The sequence below is a fragment of the Myxocyprinus asiaticus genome, chromosome 41 (genome assembly GCF_019703515.2).
Source record: "Myxocyprinus asiaticus isolate MX2 ecotype Aquarium Trade chromosome 41, UBuf_Myxa_2, whole genome shotgun sequence".
Taxonomy (NCBI): domain Eukaryota; kingdom Metazoa; phylum Chordata; class Actinopteri; order Cypriniformes; family Catostomidae; genus Myxocyprinus; species Myxocyprinus asiaticus.
Window position 1 is genome coordinate 14,040,666 of NC_059384.1, and position 16,847 is coordinate 14,057,512.

Consider the following 16,847-nt stretch of genomic DNA (forward strand, 5'->3'; position numbering starts at 1 on the left):
GAGACGTTTCAGATATAGTGCGACAGAGTGACCGTCACCAGCTCAAGCAAAACCTTAGACTATACCAATATGAGTAGTCAGTACGACGACGAAATCCGCGACCGCAGCGAGTGTAAAAGCAAGTCGCCCACCGTGCTTTCCTCGTACTGCATAGACAGTATACTGGGCAGAAGAAGCCCGTGCAAAGTCAGACAACTGGGAGCGCAAAGTTTGCTAGCAGCCGTCAGAGCGGACCACGACCAGTCAACTGAAGGTACACTTCCACAGTTTACGCTTTTAATCTTAGAACGTTTTTTTCTACTTCTTCAGTAGTGTTCTTAACAGTTCATTGATTTCGTGTGCAGTTAACTAAATAGTAACAGAAATAGTGTCCTGTTCAGATGCAACACTCCCTTGGAGTGCCTTTGGGTGCATGTGAAATTGTCCGGAAAGTTTTCAACTCCCTCGGTCTAATGAAATGAATTCAATTAAACAGGACAAGTAGACTTGAAATGCTTAATATAAGGTATAATATATAAAGGAGGTGAAGGCGCGCATTTAATGTCATGCTGATGTAGAGCTTAAGCTATAGTGCGTTTACAAATATTAACTGTGACCCTTGAATTCAACCGGTTTATTTTCCCACAGTCACCTCTAAAGAAAACTCCTTTGACACGGATATGCACCTGCCGCCCAAGCTACGCCGGCTCTACGGCCCTGGGGGGAAGTACCTGGACTCCGGGAGGGGGTTTCATGAGCACCTAGAGAAGAGGGAGAGGGAGAGACTGCTGGACCATGCCTGTGAGAGTCTCAAAATCAGCCAGGCGCCACAAGTCAGCATTAGCCGTAGCAAGTCATATAGGGAGAATGCGCCCTTCAGCCAGAAGGACGAAGGCCAAAGCCCCGAGCATACAGCACAGGAGCTGGTGGAACTCAGTACTCTGAAGTTTGAAGAGGACGTTGTCAAAGAGGAGGCTTGCGGAGATGCCAGCTTGTCTCCCAAGGATGAAGAGAGTCTGCACAACGATGGGGATGTAAAAGATGGAGAGGACAGTGTGTGTCTGTCGGCCGGCAGCGACTCAGAGGAGGGCATGCTTAAACGGAAGCAGAGAAGATACAGGACTACCTTCACCAGCTATCAGCTGGAGGAGCTGGAGAGGGCCTTCCAGAAGACACACTACCCTGATGTGTTCACCAGGTATATACCGCAGATAAACACAAGGTTATATTGCCAGTTACAAAATGTTTCTAACGTTATTCAGCGAGATGTTTAGACAGAGTCTATTATAGTATATCGATTATGACAACAACGATAACAAGAACAAAAACAATAACAATAATACGAATATTAGGAATAATATTTACAATCTATTATATTGACAGGAATTGCATTTCTCAAAATAACATGCCCGAAAAATAGCACGAATTTACATGGTCCAGATTTGTATTTATTTTATAGGCTACTAAATAATTATGTGGGCCTATGTCGCTAATTTAAACACAATTTTAAATTAGTATTCCTCCAACACATAAATGAATGTACAGCCTATATCTAATATTAATAGTCCATTCATTATTTTTATACAAATTGTAAACAAATAACATATAGGGTAAAATTGAAGGGCTAAATTAGTGATTTAAATATTTGAACACATACCTTTTATATGTTTATATAAATTCTATAATTTTCAGCACATTTGTTAAAATGCACAGCCCAGAATATATATATTTTTGTAAAACATTAAATTATGTAAACTTTAACTAATTCCAATAGGGTAGACTCATGAAACAAACCCTTTGTACAAAACGCTTCTGATGTGGATATATATTCCGTTTTATGGCGAAATTTATTCCATGTTTTCTGAAGAGATTTTGATGATGTTTCGCTCTTCCAGAATAACTCTGTTTCATTATACATCATTTTCTAAATCATTTTATTTACGTTACATTTTTAGCCTACGGGGCACAACGCGTATCATTCTGTCCAACATGCACGATGGAATAATCTAAGGTGTAGTCTATACACTCGCCTAATATCAGTGACAGTTTATTGTTGTGACTGATATACAACATCCTCCTCGGGCTAGTTAGTTTATTCAGCTTGCGTACCTACTTGTATAAAAAAATATATATCTGGGTCAGCAGTAGCTTACTTTGAGCTGAAATGTATAAATTAATATTCTTATAATATTCTTGGGGTTTATTTGTTTGACTGCTGTGAAGGCGTTTGGGGCAGACCCATTTTGAGTCAGTATTAAAATGCTTATTTAATCATTTTAGGTTCAAACATGTAAGTGTGGATTCAAGCTGTCCACAAGACAAACTGTACAAATATAAATATGACGGTTCCGCTTATCAACTGTTTAAAATATTTTGGCTTGAAATAGCTACCATAGCCGAATTAAAAATAGGCCTAAAATTAATTTACGGATGTAATGTGTTAATACGTCAAGCGTCCTTATGTTAGAGCTCCGCACATGATTTTGTTTGGGTTACATTAGGCTACTGATATATATATATATATATATATATATATATATATATATATATATATATATATATATATATATATATATACACATATACATATACATATATATACACATATACATATATATACACATATATGCATATACATATATATATACATATATATATACACATATATATATATATATACACACACACACACACACACACATACACACTGCTGTGCTGTGCAATTGATGATGTATTTTGTTGATAAACATGGACATCACTGTTCAGGAATACTGAGCATTAATGAGAATTTTGTTAAGATTTGATTTGATTTTCAAACTTTTGTCCCACAAAGACGTTATGCGTAGCACGTTGTATTAAAGAAAATCGATCAATATGGCAGACAACATATGCCTATTTAATATAACAAAAAACAAACAAAAAATGTGCCTGACAAAACACCTGTCTGCCAAATAATAGACAAATTTACCAGAGGAACGTTTTTCTTTAACCAAAATTCTCGGTGTTGATCATGAAATATCGATGTTTATATTGATGTAGTTCATTCCAGTGGCAGATAATTGTCATAAATTTAGCCAGGTATATTTTCAGTAAATGCTCAATTTTCATATAATAGTCTGGATGCCATTATTTCCATCATTATGTTGTTACAGTGCACTAAAGCCTCGCCCAAATAAATGAACCATTATGGAAAATGTACAAGTTATCCGCTCGATTCTCATCAGCCCCAAATTGCTTTCATAGGTTCTTGACAATTTAGGCGAAATCTGTTTTCTTGCACTGTTTGTGAGAAGAAAAAAAAAAAAAAAACAACACCTTGCACACATTTCGGTAATCTATTTTCTTTTCCAGAGAGGAGCTCGCGATGAGGCTGGATCTTACAGAAGCGCGCGTACAAGTAAGTGCTTGATTGTTTTTTCATTGCTTGATTTTCTTTAGCACAACAATTATATTTATATTTAAATGCATACTGATGTTAACATGTTAACTGAAGTTAGACAACAGAATTGAATTGCGGTGAATTGAAAGAATTTTTATTATTATTATTATTATTGCTTACATATGGCAACTTGTCTACATTGTGAAGGTAAAGATTAACTCAATGATGCGGGCCTACGAATTCTTAAAATGTGCTTAGTTATAGACACTAAGACAATATAGCCTACCTAATGGTCTATATTTAATTTCATTTTAATGTGACACTCTTAACTTGGTTAAATGACCCTGTACGTCATGGCAAGGTCTTTCCTGATATCAAACGTTATTATACACAATAGAGCGAACATTTTAGCGGCAATTACACAGCCGGCCCTGATTCATAAAAGTGCACTTAGCGAGAGAGCAAACACTGCTATTCCAGGGAGAAAATGGTGTTTGAATTCTCATCGCCCGCGCGGGGAGAGGGAGGGATAGGGGGGATAATGCTATTTGATTTCCCATTTTGTGATTGCAATAGACCGGCATTGATCCGATGCTTTGCACTTGGAACGAGTGAGAGACTATTAAGGGTGTTTGTCACTCCTCCTTTCTCTATTCAAAGCTTAGCTCGCATGTTCAAGCCCTACTCTCATAACCAAAGAGACAGTGCAAACACGAGGAAGCTACTGGGTTTATTGCCCATGTAAAACAACAGATGTCAATTTGGAGATGTGGGAGAACAAATCACTTAACAGGCTCGATCAGGAGGTGATAAAGCTAATAAATTCCCAAGGGGCTGTGTAATGCAAAACACTTTTGAGCATGTGTGAGAGGCCAAGGTCCCTGTTGGTTCCACTGTTGACACTTCCCTTCATTACTAGTCCCTGTCTGCAGGTCATGTTCCTATGGCACAACCTGGTGGGGTTTAGCTGGATGGAAGGGGGATCGTGGGAAAGTTAAAGACCCTTTCAGACCCTTTTCTTTACCATTAACTTACATTTGAGGAATTTAATTTAAAGTGCATGAATTCTTATTGGAAGCAGTTCGGCTGTTTTTTCGACATCTTTTGTTAACAGGATTGTTAATTACCACGCTGTTAGGGTAACAGACCGTAAGGTTTGGGCCATATAATTACCCTTGACTTCCAGCCTATTTGTCACCTCATTAAAGCAAACCAAATATTGTACATGAACAAGAGTGACAAGCTCACGCTTAAATGACCATGCAGGCTGTCAAGTGGAATATTAATGGGTATATCAAGCATGTTAAGAAACTTCTATCAAGCATGTTAAGGAACTTCTCAAGGCCAACAATTTAATACGTTTTAAGGAAGCTCTACTTAATCGCACGACTTAATGTTTTGGTGGTTGTGAAATTAGCTGCAATCATCTGAACAGCTGTTGTTTAGTTTGTAAAAACAGTCAAGTTTAAGTTGAGGGCCATGGCCTTGTTACTCAAACTTCTGTCCCAACTTTTAGGTTTGGTTTCAGAACCGAAGGGCAAAGTGGAGGAAACGGGAGAAGGCAGGTGTCCAGGCTCACCCCACAGGCCTGCCCTTTCCAGGGCCACTGGCAGCCGCTCACCCTCTAAGTCACTACCTGGAAGGAGGGCCCTTCCCACCTCACCCAGCTTTGGAATCAGCATGGACTGCTGCTGCATTCCCAGGCCTGGCCCCACCACACAACAGCTCCGCCCTTCCTCCTGCCACACCCCTCGGCCTAGGAACCTTCCTGGGCACATCAATGTTCAGGCATCCAGCATTCATTGGACCCACATTTGGCAGGTAAAGACCTTTTGCGATCAGTAGAAGTCATGCAAGTAAAAAAGCATATTCTAATCATACTGGAAAACAATAAATAGAAAAATCAATTTATGTCGTTTTATAGGTTTGTAGATATTTTAAATGGTAAGGAAAATTGACTTAAACCAATGGGGCGTGAGCATGTATGTGAGACAAAGGATAGTGGAATTTTAATGAAAGTGCAGTACAATGAATCACAGGAATTCTGTCTTTCTGTTCAGACTTTTCTCAAGTATGGGTCCTCTGACTAGTGCTTCCATGGCCGCTGCTCTCCTGCGGCAAACTGTACCACCAGTGGAGAGTCCAGTGCAGCCACCCGCAACTCTGCCAGAACCTTCTTCCTCCTCATCGTCTACGGCCGCCGACCGCAGGGCATCTAGCATTGCAGCTCTGCGTCTCAAAGCAAAAGAACATTCAGCCCAGTTGACCCAACTAAACATCCTGCCATCTAGCACTGCAGGGAAGGAAGTGTGCTGATTCTTCTCCTTAAAACAAAAGAAAAAAAGAAACCATCTCAACAAAAAGCATGACCAAAACCATATAGCACTAGCACATTGGAGACTCGTCCGACATTGGAGTCATCACATTATCGGTGACTCCCACTGGACAATCTCACCTAATTTCACACAGTAAACCAAACATGTTTATCCCCTGTTTAAAAACCCTTACTACTTCTGAGCACAGAGCGAAATGAGAGTGTAATAGGCACCTCAGAGGGTAAGCTTGGCAGACAGTGCTTGGTAGGGTCATTAAATCAATCCAGTCTTTTGGGTCAAGAGAAAGTGCTGTAAAAGAAACTTTTACACACCCACAGCGAAGAATCACTGGAACAACCACACTGCAGTACACACAGAACTCAATCTCTTCCTAGTTGTCTCTCAGTGCTGAAGCAGTGTTGGGTCAAATATGCCAAAGGGAACTGCCACAACCTGCGACCGAACCTGACTTTTACCAATCCTGAACCACAGGCATTCTCTCATGTTTGGCCTCAATAATGGCAAATCAACTTTTGAAAATTAATACTTAGCTTTACTTTCTGTTTGTTTCCAACTCTTATGTTAAATATGATATTTAGGAGAAAATAATGAAAAAAGAAATGCATTGTTTAAAGGATGAATAATGTGAAAATGTTAAACTTTAGCTTGTTTACTGTCTGTTAAGGATATAGAGCTCTGTTAAAAAAGGAATGAAAGGGGAAGAAAATGATAAGGACAAAAGTTTATTTGAAAACATTTTTTGAGAATATGCTCTCGGAGTAGTACTGTAGAAATGGCTTCGAGTAGATTCACTTTATGTTCGTTTGATTCAATTTTTAGATTATTATTTATGTCTACCCGGTAGAGAGCTTGGAATCCAGGCCGGGAAGTTTTGCTATTCAGTGAGAGTTTTCCCTGTCGCGCGCAGAGGCCAGTTAAGTCGTAATAAAAGAAAACGGTGAAACTTAAACCCTTTTGTATTATTTACAAGTGAAATGGAAAAAAATGGGCATCTACAGTTTTTGAGGGTATCATTAAAGATGAATTTTCAATTTTGAAGTTTAAAATGAAATGAAAATTATAAATGGTATAATCACCAAATGATATAACCACCAAAATGTTGATATTCAGCATAATGCACATTTATGAAAAATATATTTATACATTCGTCAACGTCATCAGGGGGTATCTCCCTTCATACGAACACCAAGATAGGCTATAGGCCTAAACATCTGTTTATTACAGATGAAATTTTCTTTTATGTAGCAATATAGTTTATTCCTGCTCATAGTTCTGTCGTATGAAGGGTTCATTTCTAGAAGTAAATGGGCAATTATTTGATGGGGAGTTCCTAATAAGAGGAAACAATTTAAATGGTCACTTGGATTAATTAACACGGAGTGTAATGGTACATCTAACTTCAATCACAACGTGAAGTAAACATATTTATGTAATGGAAATGCGACTTTTTTCCCCTTAATTTTGTTGAAGATGATTTGAAATAATTTATGTCGAACGTGACACCAAAATAACGTGGTTTATTTAGTCTGGCAGATCTCCATTCTCCAAAACTTGACAAAAAGCGTCGGCTTGCAATTACTCAGCTATTTCATCTGTCTTTTAACAAAACAGGCCCTACAACTTGTAGAAGCGCTAAATTGGACGCAACATCTGTAAATGCCCAACACCGTGAAGCCCCTTTCTCATTAATGAAGTAACAACCAGTTTATCAAGTCTTTCTTTCAAATTCCTTATTTAATTCCCCAAATCCCTCTCCGCTGGATCTCACGCGAGAAGCGATGCCATTACTGCAATCAATGCGCTCCATTCAAACCAAGTCATTTTCCCCCATTTGACCCGTCCATGGTGTCGAATCAAATCGCGTGAAATTACCTTTAGGATTAATTTTCTCCTTTATCGCGCGCACCGTTGAAAAGATTTCTTTTTTCCTTGTTTTACCCGCGCTAATCCGTTTCATTATGACGCCACAAACAAGTGAGATCAGTGAAGATGGAAATAGAACGAAATGAGGAGGGGTAGGGAGGAGGTGGAAGGGGATCTGTGACGCCCAACAAATTCTTTTCCTCAATATCGTGCTTTTAAGGTCCCCCCTCTTGCAGCAAGTCCATATTAAACATGTTGGCATACCATGCATGTCAGGCGCAGAACATTTTCAAAGGAGTATTAAGCAAAGAAAACCAATTTTCTCTCCAGTGCCATACCTCCAAGAGAGGTGCATGGACTTTTTTTCCCCTCTCTGTTTGTAGAGGGACCACTCGAGCGTACAGCCCACTTCGGTTGGGATTTTTATGAGATCTTCTGGAATGTCTTAATCTTATTGTGAACATTATTAATGAATCTCAAACCAATTTGCTCGTAATATATGGGGAATGCTCGCCACAATTGTAGAAGTATTGAGCTGAAGTGCTTATGGGTGACTTTCCCTTTAACTCTTCTCTTACAATTCATGAATGAAGAAACGGGCTTTGTGGGGACTAAATTTGCCTCTCAATTTGTTGAATGTACAGATGATTCATAGCCAATGTTCTGACCACAAAGTAAACTAAAGAGTGGCAAAAACATGAATTAAAGACACACACACATTATATATATATATCTATATATATATATATATACACACACAAACACACACACATATACATATATATATATATATACACAAACACACACACACATATATATATATACACACACACATATATATATACACATACATATACATATATATATATATACAAATTAACTGTACAATGTAAGAATTTACATACATGGATATTATTCAAAGTAGTGCCATTTTTAAGTTTTGAAGGACAGACTTCAATGTTGTACTGCTGTTTAAAGTAATATTCCAGGTTCAATACAAATTAAGCTCAATCAACAGCATGTGTGGAATAATGCTGATTACCACAAACAATAATTTTGACTAGTCCCTCCTTTTCTCTCTCTCTCTCTCTCTCTATATATATATATAAAAAGCAGAGTCAAGGTTACAGTGAGGCACTTACAATGGAAGTAAATGGGACCAATTTTAGAAGGGTTTCAAAGGCAGAAATATGAAGCTTAAAATTGTATAAAACATTTAAATTATTCTGTTAAAATTCGTGTATTATTTGATTTGATGTAACGTTTTTTAAATATTAGTTTTTACGGTCTTTTAAGGTTTTATGGTGTCATATCGCAGAAACGAAGTTGTACAATTAGATATAATTTTACACAGAAAAGGTTAGCAAGCGATTTTATACCACTAAACATTTAACACGTCTTGTGGCAAAACTTTTGAAACATTGAGTATTTTAACTTTTATGGGTTGGCCCCATTCACTTCCATTGAAGTGCACTGACACAGATTTGTGCTTTTTTAAAAAGGAGGGCCGAGAGTGGAAATTATTTTTTGTTGTAATCAACATAATACACTCGGAATATTCCTTTAAATTGGTTTTGATCGTTGAAAAACTAGAGTTGTGAAAATTAGATGTGCTCTTTGACCTTTATACAGTGCATTGAAGAGAAGTATCTCTCATAGCCTCGTTTTATTTCCGTCAAAAATTAAATGTGGCGCTACTATGAATGAGGTATACTGTCTGTGATTTTAGATCTGCGCTTCAACCACGACCGAATAATCACGCTTTTCCATCGCGACTCAACTCAAGACACCGGGGGTAGGCGAAAGCACTAAAGCCGCTTTGATGAGCCTCTCGTCTCCTATTGGATCAGCAGAGTAAGAAATCACGGTGAAAACGGCTGAATGGCGGGCCACTGGAACCCTGTCCCCTTTTGGTGTGCTTTAATTGCTCCGTCTCTTTTACCCTCATCCAATTAGTCCAGTGTATTAAGCGGTTTATCATCTCATAGCCTGCTATTCAGAGAAACAAGAGGAGCACTTTGCAATAGGGCCGGCTTTCCTTTTGACACCCACGGGTACTTACATATTCCGCGATGCCATGAATAATAGAGAAAGAATAGGGCACTAATTCCCTCATCAAATAGAACCTTGTCCACCGCTTTGCTCAACACCACCATTCTGGTCAAAACGACAGGCAATAAAGCTTAGCATAACCAAAATGAATCATTCTTATTAGCTTAGTGGGGTAAATTAATGCAAAGCCTCGTCGGCATTGAGTGGCCCAGTTTGAAAACAGCCTCAGCAACAACGATAATGCGCGGTCACGGTTAAAGGAATTTGCTGTTGAAAGCCCCAGATCATGCAATGACAATCTCGTAGAAGTGCGTTAATATAACATTCGGAAACTACCTGCATCAGTTAAGTATCATACCTAGCTCGGAGTAGATGTTAAGATAAAATTATATATAGGCCTATATATTTTAATACAATGGCAGCAAAGCTCAAAATGCTGTCTGTCACACTGTGGACAGAAAGTACCTCTTAAGTGTTGCTGCACTCTACAAGGTCGGTGCCATTAGTCAATGCCGTTTGAGGCGATTTTTTTCCAAGCACGGCATTTATGGAAAATGACATCTGATGAAATGGTTTAAGACATCGTCTAACTGTCATTATAAACACATGGAATGAGCGATTGGAGCACCACATTCTTAAAGCAGACTCGATTTAAGTGGACTAATCTCCCCGCTTTCACACACTCTTGGCTTTCCATTCCCCAGGTTTTGAAAACGGAGCCTTGCATTTGTAGAAGTTAACTCACCCTTATCAAATGTGTAAATGTCATCTAATGTCATGCAAAATAATATAATCAAAGGAAAAAAAATGGGAAAAATGAAAAGTCTTATGAAATCCTTTTATTGAAGTTTCAGCATCAAAAAGCAGTTAATGAACACTGAATAATAAACACCAGTGAGAACATGAAACAAGAAATCAGACATAAGTGAAAATATTCGCAAGATGTTACTGGAATAACCATGAAACATGAGCTGTTAGGCTCAGACACAAAAACGTGATCCATCTTAAAAATACACAACATATCAGCTAAAAGGAGTTCAAACAAGAGTTCAATCGTTCAAAACTCCACAAATCACTGGCTACCTCTGTATCATTGGCTAATTGCTATGTTGTTAAAGATGAAGGGGGTTAGTAGAGAGAAGTCATTACTGAACTAAGACCCCTTCAAAATGCTACAAGCCCCCTATGAACTTGCCTGTCATTACCCCTGATTGTTATCTCTAAAGCCCTGTGCGGTGCTACTGGGGGAGTGGGGGCTGCGTTGTGTTGAGGGTGTCTTTAGTCCCTTATAATGGCCATTTTACCACAGATTCATCGTCGATTAGACCTGGACAAAGGCTAAATAGGATGGGACACAAGAACAAAGATTAGAGTGAGACAGGTGCTCTAACATGGAAAGGTTATGTGATTACATGCAGATTGACTGTTAGCTCGTCACCTTTGACCTTAATTCATGCCCAATCTGTCAGACACAAAGTATCACAGATTACAATTTTAAAGAAAGCACCAGAAAAAAAAAAAAAAAAGCATAGATAACAAAATCACACCGTGTATTTACATCAGACTGGATTTAAAAGATGGAAATAATTGAGCGAGAGAGAAAACGTGAGCTGCGCATCATTGTAAGGTTTCTGTGGTGGACAGGCCAACAGGCCAAACCTTGAAGGCAAAAGCAGCTTAGCTGTGACATAAATATTATGCCACACCTGATCACCAAGGTTTGCTTTGGGACAGTTGGTCATTACTTCAGTGATGTAAAAGCCTGGAAAAGTTTGGCGAGGTCAACCTCGGAGTATCCACTGGTGGCGAGGACGTTGTCTATTACATCCTTCAGCATTTTATACACTTCCATTTCTTCTTTCCAGCCATTCCTGAATTTCGCTGAGAAAAGAACGGGATCATGCGTTAACACCACCAGACTGTGCCACAAAAAGAACCAAAAATATAACATTATAAAACGGTAACCTTTCCCAATTTGGTTGCAAATAGATTTTAAAAGAATATTCTGGGTTAAATACATGTTAAACTCAACATGTAGCATTTGTAGCATAATGTTGATTTCCACAAAAATTTATTTAGACTCACTCCTCTTTTAAAAAAAGAAGCAAAATTCAAGGTTACAGTGAGGCAATCACAATGGAAGTGAAAGGGGCCAATTTTTGGAGGGTTTAAAGAGAGGAATGTAAAGCTTATGATTTGATAAAAGCACTTACATTAGTACTTCTGTTAAAACTTGTGTATTTCAGCTTTAAAGTTGTTTACCACGATACACTGTCATGGTAAAAGTTGTAAAATTGGACATAACATTACACAGAAAAGGTTTTTAAGCTATTTTATCACACTAAAAGGTATGTTAACACATTAAGATAGTAAACAATATGTGACTGTACTTTTGAAACAGTGAGTATTTTAACGTTTACAGACTGGCCCCATTCATTTCTATTGAACTGTTTCACTGTCACCCAGATGTGCTGTTTTTTTTTTTTTTTTTTTTAGCAAAAAAAAAAAAAAAAGTCAAAATTGAACCTGGAATATTCCTTTAATCAAACGTTTATTCATTGTCACCTTCGTGCAACTGCAAAAATACAAGTTGGCAACGAGCATTTCATGAGTGGATCCATAATGAGGCAAAACTGATGCGAAAGAAAAATATCAGTCATAATATCGAACTATGCTCACGGACATGTGCTTGGAGAGGTCTATCAAGTATCATTTCAAATGAAAGTCTTTGAGAATCGATAAGGAACCAGCAATCCAGACAGTTTGAGGGTAGAGCAGTGGCGAAAAGGACTAAGTGTCTGCAGAAGCTAAATAGAGTCTTCTGCAAGGAGGCCATGGGGTCATGCAATCGGGTCGATATCCAAGGTCATTTATCCCATCAGGAGGGCCTTCAATACCATAGAGACGATATAGGAGTCACTGGCAGGCTAGCAGGACTGAATGAGAATTACAGGCTAAATCAAAGGCCTTTAACCAAAGACTTTTGTTAAAAGAAACTCTTTGCAAAGGGGCCTGCTTCTAGAAGAGAGAGGAGATTAACTTCCATACAATAAAAATATTTCAAGAGTATGTAAATGGCCAGGTGAGATGTCGTTTTTGTGCAAAGTTGAGAATAATAAACTGATATGTTCCTGCACTGTTTATTTGTTCGAAATGTTTTCCCGCTAATATAGGTAGATCATCTCATTCCCTTATCCAAAAGACTGAAGCACAGCAAAAGACACTCAAGCATGAAAGATGACTAAATTCGTGCTTCTCAATGTTGTTGAGCACCCAGTTGGTGGTCTGGGATTCAGTCACAGTCTGTCTCCATTAGCAGGTGTAGTAGAAACAGAGTCAGAGACTCGGCCCATGTGGAAGAAAGGTCAAACACATAAATGGCCGAATCCCAACATAAAAAAAAAAAATGGGGCATAGTATTTCAAACACACCATCTGCAGCACTGGCTACCATTATCGCACACATTTTACCTACAGAAGAAGAGACGGTGAAAGAAAACAGAATACTGGCACATGGAAAAGAGAGAGAGGGGCTATTTACCTGAGGAAAGAAAAAATGGGGGCTGAAGAAAGATGATGATGCATGATCAAGGGAAAGCAATCATGTCATCATTTTTGAAAGGTGGGAGAAAATAATTTTTTTCTCTTTCCCGCTTTCTCCTCTTCATTCTTTTCCCTCAATCACCGTGTGCGGAATGTATAAAAGAAACCTAAACACCACAGAGGTTGTCAGAGACCTTGCGTTCCCTCCTGGCCCAGCAGGGGTCGCATTTAAAATAAATAGCATTTTTAAGGAGAAAAGGTGTGGAGATAGTGAGGGAAAGAGATGGAAGAAAAAAAATGAGCAGACAGCAAAAGAAAAAGGATCAAATAAAAGGTGGGTACGAAAGCCTTGTGACAGAGTACAGCTAAGCAAGTTCAAAAAGAGAGAGAGTGTATCAGCTTCTATGCGCTCTAACAAGGTGTAAATACAATAACAAGCATGTAATTAAGTGAGCATGATGAAGTTAATGGGGATCATACATTCCATTTGGGCTGCTTATGAATATTCTATTAGATGTTATCAGGCAGCTGGAATAGCTTTTAATTTAATCATCATTCCGAGCAGAGAAAAGTTCTTTGTGCGAGTGTAATTGCACAGAATGAATAATTGATTTGACAATCGCACCCGTGGATTTCCAGCAGCTCAAGCCAGGCAGAGCGTGTGGGAGGAGGGGTGGGTGAGGGCACACGCATCGTGCCCTGAAGAGGTTGCCGAGGAGCTCGCCAGCAAATTGAGCACTATCAGCACACAGATAAAGGACAATTTCTATTTTATCAATGCAGTGAAATTACATTACTGCCTGAACATAATCACACTGCCCACACTTAAGAGGAGACAAGGCAGAGAGGGAGAGTGAATTAGAAAAAGAAAGAGACACCGAGAGCAACGGCGAGAGCTAGAGATGTGGAGAAGGAAAGGCAGAGCGAGAGAGAGAAGGAAATGTAAAACAGGTAGCAAAGGGCTTGCCTAAAATGATGAAATCAGAATGAAATCAGAGTTCAACATGATTTAGAAGTCATTGATATGGGATATCTAATTTTTCAAAACTGGAGAAAAAAAAAAAAAAAAAAAACTGTTTTATTATGGAAGGACTCCTGCCGTGTATGAAATTGCCTCCACATTTAACTCAGTAGCTGCAATCAGGCGGAGGACTGTGGATTACATGTAGATCAGACTCCGAGTCTGCATCTAAATGTCTCTCATTTCTCACACACATTCGCACGCAGATATACACAAAGAAAACGCACCCCATGCATTCTGTGTGCAGACACAATGTATGTGTGTGATATAATCCACTTTCAGAGCCATGGTGAACACTGATGAAGGTAGTTGGACAGGAGGATGGGAGTTAAATGGGTGCTTAGCAGCAAAGATTATTATTTTTATTTTTTTTCGCTGTTAGGAGTCTGGAGACCTACGTAAGAGTAGAATTACCCAAATATGAGTGGATGTTCAGTGCCCTATACTCTCAAATTAGAATTGGGCAAACAGGGAATACAATTTCAAACTGTGTCTGCTATAGATAATGTGTTATGTTTATTTGTTTGTGGTTTAAATACATGCCAGCATCCATGAAAAACAAGTTAAATATAAATGCCGTAAATGATATTGTGTGACCTTGAGATTAATATTTTTAATGCTGTGACATTTTTTAACAGTTCAGGATTCACTTTTTATTTTTTTTCTATTTTTTTTATTTTTTTATTATTATCTCGGTCTTGTTGTTATATTGTTGGTGCACTGGAAGCTTAGGTCATCAAGACAAATTCCTTGTATGTGTAAGCATACTTGGCAATAAAGCTGATTCTGGTTTTAACAAATTTAACATTACAACAATTAATTCTGTGCTCTGATTTCTAAAGATTAGTCGGAATAAGCTCAGGTGTCTGCAGGGTCCAAAATCACCATTGGTGAGTAATGGTGTGTTTACATGTTGGAATTACTGTAATTACGAGATGGCAACTCGAAGATTCTACTCGAAGATGTTCACGTCCTCAGACCTCATAAGTTATTTGTTTCTATGGCAACAGATTTAACACCAAAATGGCTTTGTTGTTGATAACAGCAAAATGTATATCACTACATTAATTAATTCATCAATTCACCTCTTTATGTTCTTTCAAAGTTTTTAAGAATCAAAAAATGCTCCAGGCATAAATGGCATTTGAAAAATGCACAAACAGAAATATGCGTTCACTACATTGAGGCCACTGCCATATTGGTTCTTTTTATATGACGTTGTGACTGTCAAGTCGGAGCTTTCATAGAATTCCGAGTTTACAACTTGTAATTACAAGTCCTATGAAGACGTGAATGCTTTTTACTAGTCGGAATCTTGTAATTCTAGTAAATCCGACATGCTATGAACGCACCACAAATACTTGCAAGTTGACAGTTACTTTACTATATATAGGACACTGTACAGTCAGCCAGTCGTAATCACAAAATAATCCCAGACAGGGTGATCACGACCCTGAAACACAAAGCGGAGGGGTCTGGTAATCCCCTTGAGGGTGTTTATTTTGCTATAATGAATTTCTGACGGTACATTATCAAGCTTATTACATAGCTACCTACCAAATAAATAGACATGAAACGTTGATTTACGTTGAAATGATGTTATGCGAGAATAAAGAAATGGCTGAATACCACATTGCCCGTTTGCATCAGAGTTCTGTTGGTGTTTATTTTGTGAAAATGACCATTTGGCTGCTCATTATCCTACTATGAAAAATTCGAGTTTAAATTATCTTATAAACTTAGTAGAGATCGCAGAGTTAAGTAGGAAACATGACTCGCCTGGATGACTGGATGACCAGTCTGATATCATTTCATTTCTGGGTGTGCGATTATTTGGAAATATCAGACTGCAATGAAGGACAATGGGTATTCCAGAGAGCAAGAACATTTTTTTTTAATCAACTGACAGCACTAACACACAAACACACACACAAACACACGTCGGAGTTAACACGTTAATCTCATGCAATTCATTTAAAAAAGTTTAATGCGTTCATTTTTCATAATTGCGATTAATGCATTTACCGTTAATACAGCAAAAACCAGCATAAACACTTGTTGGGAGCACGGAACCTTTGTAACATGTCCACCCGGAGTCATTACAGTGACGGACACACCACAACAGCGCTTCCTTGTCAGTGCTAGAATGAGCTATTTGATGTACAAAAAAGCCCAGATGGGATTTGTGATAGAAATCAAATATAGTGGTGTGAAAAAGTGTTTGCCCCCTTCCTGATTTCTTATTTTTTTGTCACACTTAAATGTTTCAGATCATCAAATAAGTTTAAATATTAGTCTAAGATAACACAAGTAAACACAAAATGCAGTTTTTAAATGAAGGTTGTTATTATTAAGGGAAAACAAAATCCAAACCTACATGGCCCTGTGTGAAAAAGTGTTTGCCCCACCTGTTAAAACATAACTTAACTGTGGTTTATCACACCTGAGTTCAATTTCTCTAGCCACACCCAGGCCTGATTACTGCCACACCTGTTCTCAATCAAGAAATCACTTAAATAGGACCTGCCTGACAAAGTGAAGTAGACCAAAAGATCTTCAAAAGCTAGACATCATGCCGAGATCCAAAGAAATTCAGGAACAAATGAGAAAAAGTAATTGAGATCTATCAGTCTGGAAAAGGTTATAAAGCCATTTCTAAAGCTTTGGGACTCCAG

At 38.3% G+C, this 16,847-nt stretch overlaps 2 protein-coding genes across 5 annotated transcripts in view; one reads left to right on the forward strand and one right to left on the reverse strand.

Annotated features, from left to right (window-relative positions):
* LOC127431955 (aristaless-related homeobox protein-like) lies at positions 1 to 6,625 on the forward strand. 2 transcript variants are annotated; one of them, XM_051682626.1, is made up of 5 exons: positions 1 to 253; positions 628 to 1,177; positions 3,331 to 3,376; positions 4,875 to 5,179; positions 5,419 to 6,625. In XM_051682626.1, exons 1-5 carry the CDS (start codon positions 70 to 72, stop codon positions 5,672 to 5,674), a joined length of 1,341 nt encoding a protein of 446 aa, XP_051538586.1. In that variant the 5' UTR covers positions 1 to 69; the 3' UTR covers positions 5,675 to 6,625. The 2 variants fall into 2 exon arrangements, with proteins under 2 accessions (XP_051538586.1, XP_051538587.1); XM_051682627.1 differs by having other exon boundaries at positions 4,887 to 5,179.
* Positions 6,626 to 10,433: 3,808 nt separating this feature from the next.
* The window catches only part of pola1 (polymerase (DNA directed), alpha 1), a 79,043-nt gene continuing 72,629 nt past the window's right edge, over positions 10,434 to 16,847 (reverse strand). For all 3 annotated transcript variants that reach the window (XM_051682743.1, XM_051682742.1, XM_051682741.1), the window contains exon 37: positions 10,434 to 11,490. In XM_051682743.1, the coding sequence (XP_051538703.1) occupies positions 11,351 to 11,490 (140 nt within the window). In that variant the 3' untranslated portion in view covers positions 10,434 to 11,350. The remainder of the gene's footprint in view (positions 11,491 to 16,847) is intronic.

Bases quoted from the DNA above. Each gene is read 5' to 3' on its own strand.
- LOC127431955 (XM_051682626.1), top strand. From the start codon at position 70: ATGAGTAGTCAGTACGACGACGAAATCCGCGACCGCAGCGAGTGTAAA. The intron at 1,178-3,330 runs GTATATACCGCA...TTTCTTTTCCAG, and splicing joins TACCCTGATGTGTTCACCAG to AGAGGAGCTCGCGATGAGGC. The intron at 3,377-4,874 runs GTAAGTGCTTGA...CCCAACTTTTAG, and splicing joins TTACAGAAGCGCGCGTACAA to GTTTGGTTTCAGAACCGAAG.